The 21,273-nt window shown below is 45.0% G+C and overlaps 1 protein-coding gene across 1 annotated transcript; it reads right to left on the reverse strand.

The window, feature by feature from the left end:
• Positions 1–8,374: 8,374 nt before the first annotated feature.
• LOC140359243 (interleukin-1 receptor-like 1) lies at positions 8,375–20,470 on the reverse strand. Its single transcript, XM_072444105.1, has 6 exons — positions 20,439–20,470; positions 17,943–18,094; positions 16,097–16,234; positions 13,952–14,116; positions 10,595–10,716; positions 8,375–8,617 (listed from the first exon to the last, which is right to left on the reverse strand). Exons 1-6 carry the CDS (start codon positions 20,468–20,470, stop codon positions 8,375–8,377), a joined length of 852 nt encoding a protein of 283 aa, XP_072300206.1.
• Positions 20,471–21,273: the final 803 nt, after the last annotated feature.

Genomic DNA, 21,273 nt, shown 5'->3' on the forward strand with positions numbered 1-21,273 from the left:
TAAGTGGTACGGTCTCTGTGCCGTGGAGCTGCAAATATACTGTCACAAATGGGAAAAACGCCAAATCCTTGAAATGTTCACATTTACGCTTCACACTTTAACAAACTCCTCCGTGGGCAATAGCTCGATCAAGCTTTACTTTGGGAAAAATCATCTACACAAGCGCGGCATCAAAAGTTATCCATATTTTTATTCCAAGTGCTACGGTCTCTGTGCGGCGGCGCAGCAAATTTGACTGACACTTGTGTTCATTTGCACTGGATTGGCCATGTCCAATGTGTCGCCGTCTGTCAAGTTCTTTTTTTATTCAACACACAATAAGGGCGCCATCTTTATCAAGTCAAAAGCGCAGAGTCGGAAGGCCGGCGGCCCGCGAGGGCCGTTGGATGCCGCTTGCGGCTTTAATTTTTCTTGTTCTTCTTCAGCGCTTTGATCTCTAATTTGACCCCCTGAACATGCTCAAAAACTCACCAAACTTTGCCCAAAATTCAGAATCGGCGAAAAATTTTGTTTTTTCTGGGCCATTTTTTTTTGCGTTAAAAAATGGCGCGACAGCGCCACCGACAAAAGTCAAAATACATTGCGCCTATGGGAGACGCCCCGAGGTCAACTTTGGCGTAAAGCTACGAAATTCGGGACACGCATTCCTCTCGTGAGGACGAACAAAAAAAATCATTGTGGCCACGCCCCCAGACTTACCCTATGGCCGCCATCTTCCTTTGAAAATGAAAATACGCTGTGTTAGTCATTTTGTTCACGTCAAACTTTGACGAACTCCTCCTAGGGCGTTTTGCCCACCGACTTCAAAATCGGCGTACGTCCTCTGGACAAGTGGGGCATCTAAATTTATTCAATTTTTGGAGATACCTTTAACGGTCTGTGTGCGGCGCAGCCGCAAAGTTGGACAACTTATTTTGGAATATTGCAGATCTAAAAATTGCTCCCATTTGATCAAAACCAGTCCGATTAGGACCAAATTTGAATCAGTTGTTAAACTTTCTAGTTTGGACCAGTTTAGGCTGACAAAATTGAAATGGCCGCGATAGCGCCCCCTACAGAGTGACCTTTAAATTTACATTGAAGGTCAAAAATTAGTTTTACCAAAATTGTCTAAACTTTACCCAAAATTCTATTTTGCCGTCCCGATCACAAAAGCCAATCACAAAAATGCCAAAATTTTTACGGCGTAGTCGTAGCGATGACAGAAACCTCCCATGTTATCCCTATGGGAAAACCGCAAAATCTCTCAAATTACCACATTTTTATGTTTTACACTTCAACGAACTCCTCCTAGTGCGTTTTGCCCACCAACCTCAAAATCGGTGTACGTCCTTTAGACAAGTGGTGCATCTAAAGTTATCCAAATTTTAAGGATAACTTTTACGGTCTCTGTGCGACGGAGCCGCAAACGTTTCCCAGAATTCTGACTATTTGGCCTTCAGAGTGGCCTATAAACAATAGAGTTTTTCCAAATGACATGACATTTTGCACTAAATTCTAATTTGCCATCCTGATCATAAAAGTATGAGAGCCAAAGTCATATTTTGTACGGCGTAACCGTAGAGTTGACAGAAACATCCCATGTTATCCTTATGGGAAAATCGTAGAATCGCTCAAATCACCACATTTTTACACTTCACACTTTAACAAACTCCTCCTAGGCCGATTGCCCGATCAAGCTCATATTTGGGGAAATCATCTACACAAATGGGGCATCAAAAGTTATCCATATTTTGATTTTAAGTGCTACGGTCTCTGTGCCGTGGAGCTGCAAATATACTGTCACAAATGGGAAAAACGCCAAATCCTTGAAATGTTCACATTTATGCTTCACACTTTAATGAACTCCTCTGTGGGCAATAGCTCGATCAAGCTCATATTTGGGAAAAATAATCTACACAAGCGGAGCATCAAAAGTTATCCATATTTTTATTCCAAGTGTCACGGTCTCTGTGCGCTGGAGCTGCACATTTGACCGACATTTGTGTTCATTTGCACTGGTTGTCCACATGTCCAATGTGTCGCTGTCTTAGTTCTTAGACAATTGCGTTAGCGCCATCTCAGTAAAATGCAGAAAGCAGAGTCGGAAGGCCGGCGGCCCGCGAGGGCCGTTGGATGCCGCTTGCGGCTTTAATTATTATTATTTTTCTTGTTCTTCAGCGCTTTGAACTCTAATTTGACCCTCTGAACATGCTCAAAAACTCACCAAACTTTACCCAAAATTCAAAATCGGCGAAAAATTTTGTTTTTTCTGGGCCATTTTTTTTTCGTTAAAAAATGCCGCGACAGCGCTACCGACAAAAGTCAAAATACATTGCGCCTATGGGAGACGCCCCGAGGTCAACTTTGTCGTAGAGCTACGAAATTCGGAACACGCATTCCTCTCGTGAGGACAAAAAACAAATATTATTGTGGCCACGCCCCCAGAATTACCCTATGCCCGCCATCTTCCTTTGAAAATGAAAACACGCTGTGTTAGCCATTTTGTTCACGTCAAACTTTGACGAACTCCTCCTAGGGCGTTTTGCCCACCGACTTCAAAATCGGCGTACGTCCTCTGGACAAGTGGGGCATCTAAAGTTATCCAATTTTTTTAGATACCTTTTACGGTCTGTGTGCGGCGCAGCCGCAAAGTTGGACAACTTATTTTGGGATATTGCAGATCTAAAAATTGTTCCCATTTGATCAAAACAAGTCCGATTAGGACCAAATTTGAATCAGTTGTTCAACTTTCTAGTTTGGACCAGTTTATGATGACAAAATTGAAATGGCAGTGATAGCGCCCCCTACAGAGTGACCTTTAAATTAACATTGAAGGTCAAAAATTAGTTTTACCAAAATTGTCTAAACTTTACCCAAAATTCTATTTTGGCGTCGCGATCAAAAAAGCCAATCAGACAAATGCCTTTATTTTTACGGCGTAGTCGTAGCGATGACATAAACCTCCCATGTTATCCCTATGGGAAAGCCGCTAAATCTCTCGAATATCCACATTTTTATGTTTTACACTTTAACGAAGTCCTCCTAGTGCGTTTTGCCCACCGACCTCAAAATCGGTGTACGTCCTCTAGACAAGTGGGGCATCTAAAGTTATCCAAATTTTAAGGATAGCTTTTACGGTCTCTGTGCGACGGAGCCGCAAACGTTTCCCAGAATTCTGACTATTTGGCCTTCAGAGTGGCCTATAAACAATAGAGTTTTTCCAAATGACATGATATTTTGCACTAAATTCTAATTTGCCATCCTGATCACAAAAGTATGAGAGCCAAAGTCATATTTTGTACGGCGTAACCGTAGCGATGACAGAAACATCCCATGTTATCCTTATGGGAAAATCATAGAATTGCTCAAATCACCACATTTTTACGCTTCACACTTTAACGAACTCCTCCTAGGGCGATTGTCCGATCAAGTTCATATTTGGGAAATATCATCTACACAAGCGCGGCATCAAAAGTTATCCATATTTTTATTCCAAGTGTTACGGTCTCTGTGATGCGGAGCAGCAAATTTGACTGACACTTGTGTTGATTTGCACTGGATTGGCCATGTCAATTGTGTCGCCGTCTGTCAAGTTCTTTTTTTATTCAACACACAATAAGGGCGCCATCTTTATCAAGTCGAAAGCGCAGAGTCGGAAGGCCGGCGGCCCGCGAGGGCCGTTGGATGCCGCTTGCGGCTTTAATTTTTTATTGTTCTTCTTCTGCGCTTTGAGCTCTAATTTGACCCCCTGAACATGCTCAAAAACTCACCAAACTTTACCCAAAATTCAGAATCGGCGAAAATTTTTATTTTTTCTGGGCCATTTTTTTTTTCGTTAAAAAATGGCGCGACAGCGCCACCGACAAAAGTCAAAATACATTGCGCCTATGGGAGACGCCCCGAGGTCAACTTTGTCGTAGAGCTACGAAATTCGGGACACGCATTCCTCTCGTGAGGACAAAAAAAAAAATATCATTGTGGCCACGCCCCCAGACATACCCTATGGCCGCCATCTTCCTTTGAACATGAAAACACGCTGAGTCAGCTATTTTGTTCACGTCAAACTTTGACGAACTCCTCCTAGGGCGTTTTGGCCACCGACTTCAAAATCGGCGTACGTCCTCTGGACAAGTGGGGCATCTAAAGTTATCCAATTTTTTGAGATACCTTTTACGGTCTGTGTGCGGCGCAGCCGCAAAGTTGGACAACTTATTTTGGGATATTGCAGATCTAAAAATTGCTCCCATTTGATCAAAACAAGTCCGATTAGGACCAAATTTGAATCAGTTGTTAAACTTTCTAGTTTGGACCAGTTTATGATGACAAAATTGAAATGGCCACCATAGCGCCCCCTACAGAGTGACCTTTAAATTAACATTGAAGGTCAAAAATTAGTTTTACCAAAATGTTCTAAACTTAACCCAAAATTCTATTTTGCCGTCCCGATCAAAAAAGCCAATCAGACAAATGCCTAAATTTTTACGGCGTAGTCGTAGCGATGACAGAAAGCTCCCATGTTATCCCTACGGGAAAACCGCTAAATCTCTCGAATATCCACATTTTTATGTTTTACACTTTGACGAACTCCTCCTAGTGCGTTTTGCCCACCAACCTCAAAATCGGTGTACGTCCTCTAGACAAGTGGGGCATCTAAAGTTATCCAAATTTTAAGGATAACATTTACGGTCTCTGTGCGACGGAGCCGCAAACGTTTCCCAGAATTCTGACTATTTGGCCTTCAGAGTGGCCTATAAACAATATAGTTTTTCCAAATGACATGATATTTTGAACACAATTCTAATTTGCCATCCTGATCATAAAAGTATGAGAGCCAAAGTCATATTTTGTACGGCGTAACCGTAGCGATGACAGAAACATCCCATGTTATCCTTATGGGAAAATCGCAGAATTGCTCAAATCACCACATTTTTACGCTTCACACTTTAATGAACTCCTCCTAGGGCGATAGCCCGATCAAGTTCATATTTGGGGAATATCATCTACACAAGCGGGGCATCAAAACTTACCCATATTTTGATTCTAAGTGCTACAGTCTCTGTGTGGCGGACCCGCAAATATATGTCACAAATGGGAAAACAGCGATATCTCTAAAATGACCACATTTTTACGCTTCACACTTTAACAAACTCCTCCTAGGGCGATAGCTCGATCAAGTTCATATTTGGAGAATATCATCTACTCAAGCGGGGCATCAAAAGTTATCCATATTTTGATTCTAAGTGCTACGGTCTCTGTGCCGTGGAGCTGCAAATATACTGTCACAAATGGGAAAAACGCCAAATCCTTGAAATGTTCACATTTATGCTTCACACTTTAATGAACTCCTCTGTGGGCAATAGCTCGATCAAGCTCATATTTTGGGAAATATCATCTACACAAGCGGAGCATCAAAAGTTATCCATATTTTTATTCCAAGTGTCACGGTCTCTGTGCGCTGGAGCTGCACATTTGACCGATATTTGTGTTCATTTGCACTGGTTAAGCACAGCATTGTACATGTCCAATGTGTCACTGTCTTAGTTCTTAGACAATTGCGTTAGCGCCATCTCTGTAAAATGCAGAGAGCAGAGTCGGAAGGCCGGCGGCCCGCGAGGGCCGTTGGATGCCGCTTGCGGCTTTAATTTTGTCTTGTATTGCTTAGGCTTATCCACATGAACATTGAAACCGTCTGTAATGACCAAACCATCAAAGTCTGTGCATACAACTGAAATCATAATATTAAGAAAAAATAGGCTATTTACAGTAACAATTATTAAAAGACAAAAATAATAATTTTGCTGTTTTTGTCGTTAAAGTGGAAATTCTCGAATTCAAATTTTTATTATTTTCCAAATTAAGATAGAATTGTAAAGAATGAAAAAGCTTTCATCAATATCAGATTAAAGTAGCATACAAGCTATTTTTAAGGAGTGTAGCGTCTCAAAAGGGAAATATATCATTTAGTGATTTGGATTTTTTCCTTAGCACCATATCTATAAAATAGGGCACCAGAGATTTCAATAGCAAGTATAAACATTCTTAATTCACTGGTTGTTCAGTAGGAAGAGTAACGGTTTAGTGACTTGTAAAGTAACCACACACAAAGTAACCAGAGTTATTTTGTGTGGTTTATTTATGAAGTAATTAAATCATTGAATACATAAACATTTTCCCAACAAGTAAGATTAACAAGCTCCAACTGTATGAGGAGTGGGAAAGCAGGGCTGTGATGGCAAACTACGCAATGAGAAGATTTAGTGGGAACATACTTTAAGGGCCAAGCGACTCAGGGTTGAAGAGTTTATTACTGAAATCTGCCACTTTGCATATTTAAGGTTATGATTGTTAGCTGCTTCCTTTCTCCGGGATGACGGATCCATTGATAAAGAGCCGCTCTGTATCCTTGATTGCTGTCTCAGTTGTGTGCCAGCAAAGGTTTCGTCCCCTTCCGGTCCTGCAGTGTCAGAAGCACGTTTTGAGGCGCTGAAGCAGTTCCACTTGGTGAAGACTTGACCCAAACGGAAGGTTCCGGCCACTGTCCCGAGTCTGTCCTCCTCTGAAAGATATCGTTCTTAGCTTAAGTTAGCAAATGGTTCCACTTGGAGTTATTCTCTGCACTAATATTTTACTTAAATCTCTTACATTGATCTGCAAAAACAGCCAGATGCCCATGCCTGACGCACTCAAAACTGCCAAACAAAGGCTAAGGGATGGGACGTGCGTACAATCCTGAAGGATCCTTCCAATGGTACAGTCCCATCCAACTATCAGCCAATAACCTGTCCCTCCCAAACATGGAAGTGCAAAGAGACCCCTTTACATAACTGCAGGCTATAAGATGCTGGCATAGTGTACAGAAGCAACTGTGCGGCGTATGGACTGGAGACCCCAAGGACAAAGTGGGAAACACCTCCAAAGATAGAGAATGACCAAGTCAAGATCCTGTAGGACTTCCAGAATTGGAAGAGTTGGTCCCTCCAGCACCTCATCATCCTCTCTTCCCCCTCAGACAATGGGGAACAGAGGATGATGAGGTGCTGGAGGGACCATAATGGGGGGACACGCCCCTACATGGGAGGACACGCCCCTACATGGGATGTACCACCGGAACATAACTGAAGTGGCTGATATCACAAAATCCTACCAAAGGTTAGAAAGGGCCGGTCTGAAGGACATGACAGCACAGGAGCAGGACCTGAACACCAGATCAATAGAGGCCCAGATCTACCACAACAGACAAGACCCAAGGTGTAGGCTGTGCAAAGGGGCCCCTGAGACAATCCCACACATAACTGCAGGGACAGATGTTGCAGGGACATCATACATGGAGCTCCATCACCATGTGTGATGTCCCACACTGGTGTAGTGTCCAGAAACATCTGTGCAGAGTACGGGCTGGAGACCCCAAGGACAAGGTGGGAAACACCTCCAAAGGTGGTGGAGAACGACCGAGCCAAGGTCCTCTGGGACTTCAGATACAGACGGACCGAATAGTAATGGAGAACCAACCGGACATAGTGGTGGTCTCAAGGGTCAGAGGAAAGCCGTGGTGGTGGATATTGCAGTGCATCATGGGATGGAAACATCCAGAAAAAGGAACATGAGAAACTAGAGAAATACCAAGTCCTCAGAGAGGAGCTGGAGGAGGCCTGGAGCGTGAAGGTGTCGGTGGTGCCCGTAGTGATCGGAGAACTTGGGGCAGTGACCCCCAAACTGGAGGAGTGGCTTGAGCAGATCCCAGGAAAAACATCAGACATCTCGGTCCAGAGAAGTGCAGGAACAGCAAAGATACTGAAGAACCTTCAAGCTCCCAGGGGCCTCTGGTAGAGGACCCGAGCTTGAAGGAGGATAAAAAGAGACCGCCCGTGGAGGGTGAGGAAGAGTTTTGTATATACCAATATCGAGACTAGATATTACCCCTGTCTCCTACAGTGGACAGGTCATAAGTTGTGACTGGGGTCTCTCACAGAATGGACATGTCATAAGTTGTGACTGGGGTCTCTCACAGAATGGACATGTCATAAGTTGTGACTGGGGTCTCTCACAGAGTGGACATGTCATAAGTTGTGACTGGGGTCTCTCACAGAATGGACATGTCATAAGTTGTGACTGGGGTCTCTCACAGAGTGGACATGTCATAAGTTGTGACTGGGGTCTCTCACAGAGTGGACATGTCATAAGTTGTGACTGGGGTCTCTCACAGAGTGGACATGTCATAAGTTGTGACTGGGGTCTCTCACAGAGTGGACATGTCATAAGTTGTGACTGGGGTCTCTCACAGAATGGACATGTCATAAGTTGTGACTGGGGTCTCTCACAGAGTGGACATGTCATAAGTTGTGACTGGGGTCTCTCACAGAGTGGACATGTCATAAGTTGTGACTGGGGTCTCTCACAGAGTGGACATGTCATAAGTTGTGACTGGGGTGGCAGGCATCAGATAGCGGACATTCTTCCAGAAGCGAGAGTTTACACAGGTGGTGCATTGTTCCTGGGGCCACCTGATGGGGGCGCCCCTCTGGATCAGATGCTGCAGTGCAAGGGGCAGGTGGGAGTATTCCCTGGGGCTCGTGTTCCCAAGCTGGATCAGGATCACACTGAGATCCCTGTGGACCAGGGCCTGATGGAGCCCCACCTGAAACCAACATACAGCATAAACAACATCAAATAAAAGTTCAATGCAGCACAGATACAGATTCGTTTTATTTACTCTGATACAATGCATGAAATGGCAACATTTTTGTTCTAATCCTACAAAGGTCCCCCCCAAAAACAATGTGAATGCACTTAGAAATTAGAATTAGAAATAGTTAATTAGAATGAGTTAAATAGCATACAGTGTATGTAAAATAATTATAACATTTGAGTTGATTGTGGGACAGAGTTGACATTTCAAAAAATTTCACATCATTTAGTTTTCTCAAAGGTCCCATATCATGCAAAATCGGCTTTTCAGAGCGTTTAACCTTCTTACAGTGCTATCGGTGCCTCATATATGAGCCCAAAGTGTTTTTTTGATTGATTCCTGCAGTTTTTAGCGAGAGTACAGTCTCTCTCCTTTTCCTCGGATGAACAGATGGACGGGGCCGACTCACAGGGATATGTCATCACTGTTGAGCGCCGTGGCACACTTCCCTGTTTCAGCCCCTCCTCCAGGAAGCACTCTGTACCTGGAACACGCCCCGCCTCTGTGGGGTGGGGTCAAACAAAGGGGGGTGCCTTTGTTTGCCCACGACACTTCCCTAAAGTATTGCTTACATTCTTTGATAACTTGGCATTCTCGTGTGCCGCTGTGTCATGCGATGTGTAACGACGCCTCGGCCTCTGTTTACATTCCCACCGTCTCCACTCTGAGACTACATCACGGGGCGGGCGGGGCACACACGCTCTCGCTGAGACTACATCACAGGGTGGGCGGGGCACACACGCTCTTGCTGAGACTACATCACGGGGTGGGCGGGGCACACACGCTCTCACTGAGACTACATCACGGGGTGGGCGGGGCACACACGCTCTTGCTGAGACTACATCACGGGGTGGGCGGGGCACACACGCTCTCACTGAGACTACATCACGGGGTGGGCGGGGGAGGCAGATTGCTCTTCGCAAGGGTGGGGGGCAACTCTCAAACCAAGCCGTTTGTATTGTTCGAGCGGGGTCCCAGATATGGGTGATATTTCATAACTATTATGTTATGGGTGTTGTACAACACATATTATTATCAAATATACCCTTAGGGTAGACAAAGAAACGGGAAAAATAGCATGATATGGGATCTTTAACAATGCATAATGGAAAATTATTATAACATTCTTCCCCTTCTGAAATAGTATGGGCAGTTTTGCCTTAGTGTGAGCCTGTTAGAGCCCAGTCATGTTGTGACATTTGAAGCACTTTGAAGGGTAAAATGCAGTAAAATAGTTCAAATCACTGACATCAGAATTTTAAAAATGTATGTCGGATAGAAGGGAAATAATTGTCTGTGTCATGATATGTGTAAAACATGTATCTATGGATAAAAACATCAGCAGTGACCACACATTTTGGTTAACATAAAAGTGATTACGATGTAATGAAATGTAAGATCTTTTTGTTTTGACAATAATTTAAGAGAGACCTATTATATATATATTATTAACGGTGACACACGTAGGATTTGGCAGTGTTGAGTAGCCATTTTAGCAAAAATTAAAAAAAGATGATGTAACGTGGACTTGATGATCATGTAAGTGGACTTGTTTTTTAAACTTGTTGTTTTAGATCAATACTGCAATTTAAGATGTTCAAAACACAACATGATGATCAAAAGCGCAATAGATCTTCTTGAAATAAATTGGGACTAATGCATTTTTTGAAAAATGTGTTCATTTGCATTTTGCTTCACCATATTTAAGACCTGATAAAGTTCTGCTATAGCCCTGGTTTAGACCTGGTGGAAAATAAATATGTTTTCAAGTGGTACTTGGTATGAAAGGTTTGAAAACCGCTGGTGTAACTCTCAAAGTCTGTTACATCTATTGTATCTATTTACACTGCCTTAATTACTTTTGGGCCATTTCACTTTCATTGAAGTGGGACAAGGACTGGTCCTCCTAAAACAGCTGCGCGTTACCTGCCAGTCATATCCCTCTGGAAGTTGGTACGTGTCTGTGACCTCTGACCCCGAGCCTGGAGTGAGGATGACCATGAGTCGCCTGCTCTTCCTCATGCGCTCTTCCACCAGCTCCACGTGATCTGCACACACACTACAGCGTGTGTGTTTAGTTGTATATGGTATTTCTCTGTCTACTAACTCTTGGAATACACATAGCATAGCTTTACTTTTGCCTTTCAATTACAACTCAATGTTGTGTACTTCAGTAAAGTGAATGTAAAAAAATAAAGTAAAAAAATGTTCCACCACCGGGTCATTAATCGCGATTAATCGCATGATTGATCATAGTTAATCACGATTATTCGCAAATTAATCGCATATTTTTAAAATGTTCTAAATGTACCTTAAACAGATTTGTTTCAAATTGTAATACTCGTTTCAACATGAGAATAGACAAATGCTTGCTTTATGCAAAAAAAGCATGTTTATTCACATTTAACCCACGCTGTAGCCACCCATTTGGCGACTGCTTTTGTGAGTTTCCGGCTGGTAGAGTTGTCCAGCTGTTTCCCTTTTAAATCATCCAGCGTAGTTTGCGTTATGCGAGGAGGGGGCGCCGGCCTCTCTACATCCGCCGTGTGCTTGGACGACAAGTGGTACTTCAGACTGGACGTACTCCGGTGGTAACTTAATTCAGCGCGACAATAAATACAAATTAAAGCCGCAAGCGGCAATGATCGGCCCTCGCCACGCCGCCGCTGCCATGCCGCAAGAGGAGGGGGCGCTAACGCGCCCCAATGGTCCTTTTATTACATCTACTGCTGAATCTGTGACGCTGTCACATCTTCTCCCCTTTGTTTTACCATCAAAAAGCAATTTTATTTTGAATTCTTGGCAAAATGTGCGGCTTTGCCGCACAGACACCGTGACTCTTTGAATAAAAATGTGGATACGTTTTGATGGTCCTGAAGATGAGTCTCACCAAATTTCAGGTAATAGGGCTAACGCCCTGGGAGGAGTTTGTGAAAGTCTAAAGTGTAAACATGTTCTGGCGATTTCCCCATTGGAATAACGTGGGAGGTTTTGGTCATCGCTACGGCAACGCCGTAACAATTATGACATTGACTTTTTTGATGGGGATGCTAAAATTGAGTTGTGTGTCAAATTTCATATCATTTCGCAAAACTAAACATTTAACCTCCATATAAAATCTGTAGGGGGCGCTGTGGTGCCAAATTAATTTATTTCACTTCAAGTAGGTTTAGGGCAAAGAGTTTAACAACTGATTCTAATTTGACGCAATTCGGACTTTATCTGCACAAACGGCAGAAATGTTAAATTTGGGAGATTTCTGAAATTCTAGCTAAAGTTTGCGGCTTCGCCGCACAGAGACCGTGACAGGGTCAAAGTTATTTGAATAACTTTTGATGTCCCACTCCTCAGTACCATTTTCACCAAATTTCAGCTTTTTAGAGCCAACGCCCTGGGAGGAGTTCGTAAAAGTACGACGTTTGGAAAAACTCCCAGGTCATGCCTAGCCATTTTTGAACCAATATGGCCGACATTTGGTTGAGCGGACGGCGTTGCCGTAATAATATTTTTTACTTCTCTTGTCACCATCTACCTCTGCGCCAAATTTCATGATTCTACGATCAGATTTTTTTTGGGTCATTTCCTATCTCTCAATGCATTTTTGGTACATTTGGGGGCGCTGACGAGCCAATTTATTTAATTTTAGAAAAGGGAAATAGCCAGAATGTAGAGAGGCACGATTTTTAGAGGTGTGAACATTTTTGTGACTTTTCGTCAATGTTCACTGGGTGAAAAATAGGGGGATTGGTCCCGAGGAGGAGGAGAAGAAGGAGAAGAAGGAGAAGAAGAAGGAGAAGGAGGAGGAGAAGAAGGAGGAGGAGAAGAAGGAGGAGGAGAAGAAGGAGAAGAAGAAGGAGAAGGAGGAGGAGAAGAAGGAGGAGGAGAAGAAGGAGGAGGAGAAGAAGGAGAAGAAGAAGGAGAAGGAGGAGGAGAAGGAGGAGGAGGAGAAGGAGGAGGAGAAGAAGAAGAAAATGTTTCCCATTTTTCAAATATCATAAACTATACATTTTCGTAAAGCGCTCGCGCTTTCCTTCCTCATGGTGTGGGTCCCTGGTCACTGACGGGTACTTTTGTTAATTTTGAGTGGGCTCCGCCCACTTTGTGTTTTTGGCCCTCTATACAGTAATAATGTTCAATTTTTGCATTACATGCTTATATGCACGGAACATGCAAGAGATGGGGAACGTATTCGTGAGCTACTTAGCGCAAATGAGTGCTTTATATGGGGATGACGACCGCGCCAATGTAAAATGCTCGTTTAGTGCGCACTTTTGCACGGGCTTCGCCCGTTTACAACAGTAATGTTCCATTTTCCTACTACTAATTAGTATGCATGGGGCGTGCGTGAGTGAAGGAGTGCGTTAGTGAGTGTTTGGAAGTGGGCGAGCGCTCCGCACTTTTGCAGCCGTGCTTTGCACGGCCTTACGAGATTAATAGGCCTCTCGCCAGCTTGTGGCGCTCGGGCCTAATTACCTTTGTCCTGTCATGGGAGCCGTCTGGCAAGACTTTGTCATTCAAAACACCTTTCTTATCCATAGTTGTAGCTAGTTGTAACAAGGTTGTATTTTTCTGGTGGCATCGACCTCGGTGTATTGCTTCCGGATTTCCCGAGCTACGGAGTGGCCCGAGGTAAAAAATGTCACTGCGTTAAACGCGCATTAAAAAAAATAGTGCCGTTAAAAGCATGTTGCGTTAACGCGTTAACTTTGACAGCCTTATATATATATATATATATATATATATATATATATATATATATATATATATATACACACACACACAGGAGCGGAGGCACGATAAAGAAGTTAAAGTTATCTTACTTTAGTATCCTGCTTATTATTACTTATATATATATATATATATAGTGGCTCTGGTTGATTGCTAAGCTCTCCTGTCAGTCACTGCCTTTGTTTCTGCCTCTTCTCTTATTTTACAGTGATGTTTTACCCTGTGATGTCCTTCATCAAGTGCAGGTGAATCTGGAGCCCCTGAATGTATTGAACAAACTTAAAGGAACAAACAAACGTAACTAAAACGTTAATTTATAATAAATGGTTATAGAAATGGAACCAAGTGACTAGAATAGTTATATATATAGTATATACTTTTTATTTCATTTTTCCCAGTGGCGTTTTGGCTTCTTTACTGGAATTTGGTTAAATATTCCCTTACATATTAGTTAAACACAACCTCATACCACAATAACATTAAAATAAAATCCTTCAACATCTTTTCTGGATGTACCTAATCACCAAGGAACAGTTGAACAGAGCCTGGACTGACCTTCTCCTGGCAGGTCATCTCGCCCGTGGATGAAGAGCTTGTATCCACACTTGTCTTCCAGGACGTGGGGCAGATCCTGGGACACAAACCGAGCCAGGGCCTCTTCTATGAGCTTGTCCTGGGAGTGCAGCTGGTACACTACGTAAGCATCAAACATCTTCAGCCCTACAAGGCAAAGAATGCACCATGATGGAAGGTTGTACCACTTTAGGTAGGGTGCATAGAATGTGTGTTTAAAGGGGTCATATTATGTCAAATCAACTTTAACAACTTCCAGTTATGACGTCAGTCGAGAGACCACTGCTGCCTAAATCTGACTTAAAAATCATCGTTTCACGGACATACGCCCAAGAAAATGAGAAGCAAGAGATGAGTAAAAAAGGAAAACACAAGACGGGTAATGCTGGTGCCAGAGTCAGGACTAAACATGGACCGGCCTCCTGCTGGTGCCAGAGTCAGGACTAAACATGGAGCGGCCTCCTGCTGGTGCCAGAGTCAGGACTAAACATGGACCGGCCTCCTGCTGGTGCCAGAGTCAGGACTAAACATGGACCGGCCTCCTGCTGGTGCCAGAGTCAGGACTAAACATGGACCGGCCTCCTGCTGGTGCCAGAGTCAGGACTAAACATGGACCGGCCTCCTGCTGGTGCCAGAGTCAGGACTAAACATGGACCGGCCTCCTGCTGGTGCCAGAGTCAGGACTAAACATGGACCGGCCTCCTGCTGGTGCCAGAGTCAGGACTAAACATGGACCGGCCTCCTGCTGGTGCCAGAGTCAGGACTAAACATGGACCGGCCTCCTGCTGGTGCCAGAGTCAGGACTAAACATGGACCGGCCTCCTGCTGGTGCCAGAGTCAGGACTAAACATGGACCGGCCTCCTGCTGGTGCCAGAGTCAGGACTAAACATGGACCGGCCTCCTGCTGGTGCCAGAGTCAGGACTAAACATGGACCGGCCTCCTGCTGGTGCCAGAGTCAGGACTAAACATGGACCGGCCTCCTGCTGGTGCCAGAGTCAGGACTAAACATGGACCGGCCTCCTGCTGGTGCCAGAGTCAGGACTAAACATGGACCGGCCTCCTGCTGGTGCCAGAGTCAGGACTAAACATGGACCGGCCTCCTGCTGGTGCCAGAGTCAGGACTAAACATGGACCGGCCTCCTGCTGGTGCCAGAGTCAGGACTAAACATGGAGCGGCCTCCTGCTGGTGCCAGAGTCAGGACTAAACATGGACCGGCCTCCTGCTGGTGCCAGAGTCAGGACTAAACATGGAGCGGCCTCCTGCTGGTGCCAGAGTCAGGACTAAACATGGACCGGCCTCCTGCTGGTGCCAGAGTCAGGACTAAACATGGACCGGCCTCCTGCTGGTGCCAGAGTCAGGACTAAACATGGACCGGCCTCCTGCTGGTGCCAGAGTCAGGACTAAACATGGACCGGCCTCCTGCTGGTGCCAGAGTCAGGACTAAACATGGACCGGCCTCCTGCTGGTGCCAGAGTCAGGACTAAACATGGACCGGCCTCCTGCTGGTGCCAGAGTCAGGACTAAACATGGACCGGCCTCCTGCTGGTGCCAGAGTCAGGACTAAACATGGACCGGCCTCCTGCTGGTGCCAGAGTCAGGACTAAACATGGACCGGCCTCCTGCTGGTGCCAGAGTCAGGACTAAACATGGACCGGAATCTGTGTTTCAGTTTTATGCAGCTAAAATCTGGAACATTCTTCCTGAAGATGTGAGACAGGTTCTACTCTAACAATGTTCAAATCTAAAAACAGTTTTAATTAGCTGTGTTTATGATTTTGTTTGCACTCTTCTCTTTTATTTCTTCAATTGTTTTGTCATTTCTATAATTTCTTTGTGATTTTAATGCATTTTTTCCTGTTGTGAAGCACTTTGAACTGCCTTGTGTATGAAATGTGCTCCACAAATAAACTTGCCTTGCTATAATAGCTTCATAATAACTGCGATGACGGCTTTCAATGACAAAGATGTGATTGCTGTATAATAAGATTAATATGAAAATGAAATGGCCTCATTTCATAACGAATAATGATAAAGTTCAACAGTTATTCCGGCCCTTGCCCTCCATCTGAAATGACACACAAAGCACAAAGTCCACAGTATTAGAGAAAGTGTATCTGTGCTCACCAGCGTCCTCCAGTCTGAAAGGAAACAGTCTTCTGAACAGCAGAACCAGGTCTACAGCAAAGCACTTGACCATCACAGCCATGAGGACGAAGAGAAGGAAGACACATGTCCCTGCAGCAGCCAGGGACGCCACTGACGCTGCAGAGGGACAAAGGCTGAGTTAGACCATGTGTTGTTGGAAGTAGTCAAGATTAGTTCTGTGTGGTTTAAGACGTTAATCCAGCTCTAATTCAGGCCTCTAATAGAGGTCTGATAGTCACAGACCTGCTTTAGTCCTGCTTAGTCACTAACAGCTTAGTCATGTTTTTCTGGTAGAAATGGTTTGTTTAGTCTTGGTTTAAACCTGGTCTTGTCTTCGGTCTGCTTTGCACCAGTCAAGTAAGGTTTAATACTGGGTTTGTATTGCCTGGGTTATAAGTTCTTTAGTCCTGTTCTAAGTATTTTGATATTGTTCTGATGTTTTTAATGTAAAGTAAGTTGATTTCTGATGTTGAATTGTGCCACTGTGAGTTGTATCTTTTAGAAATAAAACATTAAATTGTGGTGCAATTTTGTCCGGCCCCTGGACTTTAGCCCTCCAAAAAAGTCTGGCTGAGAGGAAAATATGATTTGAGACCCCTATAGTAAGCCCTGTGGTGTTCAAAAGTGGTAAAGTACCATTTCAAGTTGTTATTGTTTATGGATGAGAAAGATGATCGCTCCAATGGGTCAATCGAGTGTAAGGTCAGGTGGTCTTCAGGATCACAGTGAGGCAAGCACTGGAAGAAGAAGGTCCCATGCGGCCAAAACGCGCAGTCATATCCCTTTTCTAATAAAGGATTCTTAATGCTGTCCGAGTGCTTTGGTTATTGAGCCATGAAAGTGGCAAGAAGCCATTATTCCCTGGCTTCTTATTATTATGAGTAATCATGGTTTTCTGCTACAACTCGGGCATTTTTGACCGATGAAAAGTCAACAAACTTTGGCCAAAATTCAGAATCGGCAAAAAAAATAAAAATAAATAGGGGACATTTGTGTTAAAAATGGCGTCTCCAACAAAAGTCTAAATACGTGGCGCCTGTGTGAGATACCAATGTCAACTTTGTCGTAGAGCTACGAAATTCAGGACACGCATTCCTCTTGTGAAGACAAAAAAAAAATATTGTGGCCACGCCCCTAGACAACGCATTTTGAGATATTGCAAATCTAAAAATTGCTCCCATTTGAGCAAGACAAGTCCGATTAGGACCAAATTTGAATCAGTTTTTAAAAGTCCTTTGTTGATTTCTGATGTAAAAAGATATATATTATTGTGGTCACGCCCCCAGACTTACCCTATGGTTTGAAAATGAAAACATGCTGAGTCAGCAATTTTGTTCACGTCGAACTTTAACGAATTCCTCCTTGGGCTTTTCGCCCACTGGCCTCAAAATTGGTGGACGTCCTCTGGACAAGTGGGGCGGTCGCACGGGAAGGCGGTCGCACGGGTGCCGAGAGCTATCATCGCCACTAGTGCGGCTTTAATTGTTTTATTTTTTTTCATAGTGCATCTTTAAGAATAAAAAGGCAATACCAAATAAACAACAATACATTTAAACATTTATGGATCATAAGTTTGGATATTTATTTCAAAAACAGTAAATCTTCCATAGTTATAAATTCAAGGGGTTTTAGCTTCCAGTTTTAGGGGATATTTTGAGGACTTTTGCCCATTCAAAATGTATTGTGTTTTGAATAGTTAAATACAACAGTGCTGGATTAAAAACATTCTAGAACGTGAACATTACTGATTACTTTTCCAGATGTTGATGGTAAATAAACTCCTCATTCCAGATCTCTCTTGGACAACCGAAAAACTCACACTTACGTCTGGGTTTGAGGTGGACGGTGATGGACACTGAGTCTCCATAGCGTCTTGTCCCCACACAATAAAACTTCTCCCTGAAGTGTGCAGGCAGCACCCGCCTGATACTCAGGGTCCCGGTCACTATGGTTTGCTTGGAGGAATTTGGTTCAACGCTGAGGACAGACACATAACAGTGTATTTATTTAACAGTAGCACAGCAGCCCAATGCATGCATCATAGTGCTCAAAGCCTGAGATAATTCACAGCACTTGTCCACCTGCAGTCCCTGGACAGGTTGATGTCAAAATGGCATTCATGCCAATAAGATACAATAAATGTATAGTATACATTTCAAGTATATTAATACCATCACTCGTCCAGTCATTCATTTAGTAAAACCAGTCCCACTCCCAAAGTTCCACTCTCTCACACATCTATACAGTATTTACATATGTAGACTTCATGTTGCTGCATTCTTAACAGTTCAGTGTGTACATGTTGTACTTAGAAGCCATTGTTTTGTTAGGTGTGTAAAGATCTCATCATTTGTAAGATATTCCTTTATTGTCCCACATGGGGAAATTTCATTGGTGCAACGCAGGTAGATACAGAGGTAGATACAGAAGAACAGATCACTTATAGGAATTTCACAGTAATTGCACATGAATCACAACAGTAATTGCACATATGACGGAATTGAACATGGTTAGGTCAGTATTGCGAGTGTTCAGGACTAACAGTGTTTGTTATAAAGTCTGACAGCAGCAGAAGGAAAGACCTGCGAAACCTCTCCCTCCCACAGCGAGGGTGGATCAGTCTCTCACTGAAGCTGCTCTCCAGAGTGGACAGAGTGTCCTGCAGGGGACAGAGTGTCCCACAGGGGGTGGCACTCGATGTGAATCTAGCCAGGACCCTCCTGTCCCCCACCTCCTGCACCGAGTCCAGAGCACAGCCCAGGACGGAGCTGGACTTCTTGATGACTCTGTCCAGCCTCTTCCTCTCCCTCTCTGTGATGCTGCTGCTCCAGCAGGCCACACCTACAGGAGCTGATGCCACCACAGAGTCATAGAAGGTCTTCAGTAGTGGCCCTGTCACTCCAAAAGACCTGAGTCTCCTCAGGAGGTAGAGCCGACTCTGGCTCTTCCTGTACAGTGTGTCTGTGTTGTGAGTCCAGTCCAGTTTGTGGTTCAGATGAACACCCAGGTACTTGTATGAGTCACTCTCTCAATTTCCCGTCCCTGGATGTTCACTGGTGAGGGGGCAGTGGGGTGGCGTCTGCGGAAATCCACCACCATCTCCTTGGTCTTCCCCGCGTTGATGAGGAGGTGGTTCCGCTGACACCAGTCCACAAAGTCCTGCTCCAGTCCTTTGTACTCCGCATCATCGTCGTCCGTGATGAGTCCGATGATGGCAGAGTCGTCAGAGAACTTCTGCAGGACACAGCTGTCCGTGTCATGTCTGAAGTCTGCAGTGTAAAGGGTGAAGAGAAAGGCGCGAGGACAGTGTCCTGGGGCGCCCCCACACTGCAGGTCCGAGTGTCAGACACACAGTCCCGGGCTCTCACAAACTGGGGTCGGTCCGTGAGGTAGTCCAGGATCCACTCTGCCAGGTCATACTCCACACCAGCCGTCTCCAGCTTGTCCCTCAGGAGCAGCGGCTGATGGTGTTGAAGGTGCTGGAGAGATCGAAGAACAGAATCCTCACAGAGCTGCCAGGCTTTTCCAGGTGAGAGAGAGAGCGGTGCAGCAGGGAGATGACGGCGTCCTCCACTCCGATGCCAGGCCGGTGTGCAAACTGCAGCGGGTCCATGGCTGAGCTCACGGTGGAGCGGAGGTGGTCCAGGACCAGCCGCTCCAGTGTCTTCATCAGGTGGGACGTGAGAGCCACTGGCCTGAAGCTGTTGAGGTCTTTGGCGCGCGGTGTCTTAGGCACAGGTACCAGACAGGAGGTCTTCAGACCTGTGGTACCACCCTCAGCTTCAGGCTCATGTTGAAGACATGCTCCATAACTCCACACAGTTCATCTGCAGGACTTAAGGAGCCTGGGGCTGATGCCATCAGGCCCTGCTGCCTTCCTCACTTTAATCCTCTAGTGCGTTTTGCCCACCAACATGGTACAATGGTACAGTCCCATCCAACTATCAGCCAATAACCTGTCCCTCCCAAACATGGAAGTGCAAAGAGACCCCTTTACATAACTGCAGGCTATAAGATGCTGGCATAGTGTACAGAAGCAACTGTGCGGCGTATGGACTGGAGACCCCAAGGACAAAGTGGGAAACACCTCCAAAGATAGAGAATGACCAAGTCAAGATCCTGTAGGACTTCCAGAATTGGAAGAGTTGGTGCCTCCAGCACCTCATCATCCTCTCTTCCCCCTCAGACAATGGGGAACAGAGGATGATGAGGTGCTGGAGGGACCATAATGGGGGGACACGCCCCTACATGGGAGGACACGCCCCTACATGGGATGTACCACCGGAACATAACTGAAGTGGCTGATATCACAAAATCCTACCAAAGGTTAGAAAGGGCCGGTCTGAAGGACATGACAGCACAGGAGCAGGACCTGAACACCAGATCAATAGAGGCCCAGATCTACCACAACAGACAAGACCCAAGGTGTAGGCTGTGCAAAGGGGCCCCTGAGACAATCCCACACATAACTGCAGGGACAGATGCTGCAGGGACATCATACATGGAGCTCCATCACCATGTGTGATGTCCCACACTGGTGTAGTGTCCAGAAACATCTGTGCAGAGTACGGGCTGGAGACCCCAAGGACAAGGTGGGAAACACCTCCAAAGGTGGTGGAGAACGACCGAGCCAAGGTCCTCTGGGACTTCAGATACAGACGGACCGAATAGTAATGGAGAACCAACCGGACATAGTGGTGGTCTCAAGGGTCAGAGGAAAGCCGTGGTGGTGGATATTGCAGTGCATCATGGGATGGAAACATCCAGAAAAAGGAACATGAGAAACTAGAGAAATACCAAGTCCTCAGAGAGGAGCTGGAGGAGGCCTGGAGCGTGAAGGTGTCGGTGGTGCCCGTAGTGATCGGAGAACTTGGGGCAGTGACCCCCAAACTGGAGGAGTGGCTTGAGCAGATCCCAGGAAAAACATCAGACATCTCGGTCCAGAGAAGTGCAGGAACAGCAAAGATACTGAAGAACCTTCAAGCTCCCAGGGGCCTCTGGTAGAGGACCCGAGCTTGAAGGAGGATAAAAAGAGACCGCCCGTGGAGGGTGAGGAAGAGTTTTGTATATACCAATATCGAGACTAGATATTACCCCTGTCTCCTACAGTGGACATGTCACAAGTTGTGACTGGGGTCTCTCACAGAATGGACATG

The sequence above is a fragment of the Eucyclogobius newberryi genome, unplaced genomic scaffold (genome assembly GCF_026437365.1).
Source record: "Eucyclogobius newberryi isolate DKJ021-1_F unplaced genomic scaffold, fEucNew1.0.hap1 SCAF_14, whole genome shotgun sequence".
Taxonomy (NCBI): domain Eukaryota; kingdom Metazoa; phylum Chordata; class Actinopteri; order Gobiiformes; family Gobiidae; genus Eucyclogobius; species Eucyclogobius newberryi.

Excerpts from the sequence above, each read along its gene's own strand:
- LOC140359243 (XM_072444105.1), bottom strand. The coding sequence starts at position 20,470 with ATGTCCTTCAGACCGGCCCTTTCTAACCTTTG. Across the intron at positions 16,235-17,942 it reads CGTCCACCTCAAACCCAGAC|CGTCAGTGGCGTCCCTGGCT; the intron begins GTAAGTGTGAGT and ends GTCCCTCTGCAG. Across the intron at positions 14,117-16,096 it reads TTTCAGACTGGAGGACGCTG|GGCTGAAGATGTTTGATGCT; the intron begins GTGAGCACAGAT and ends TTTGCCTTGTAG.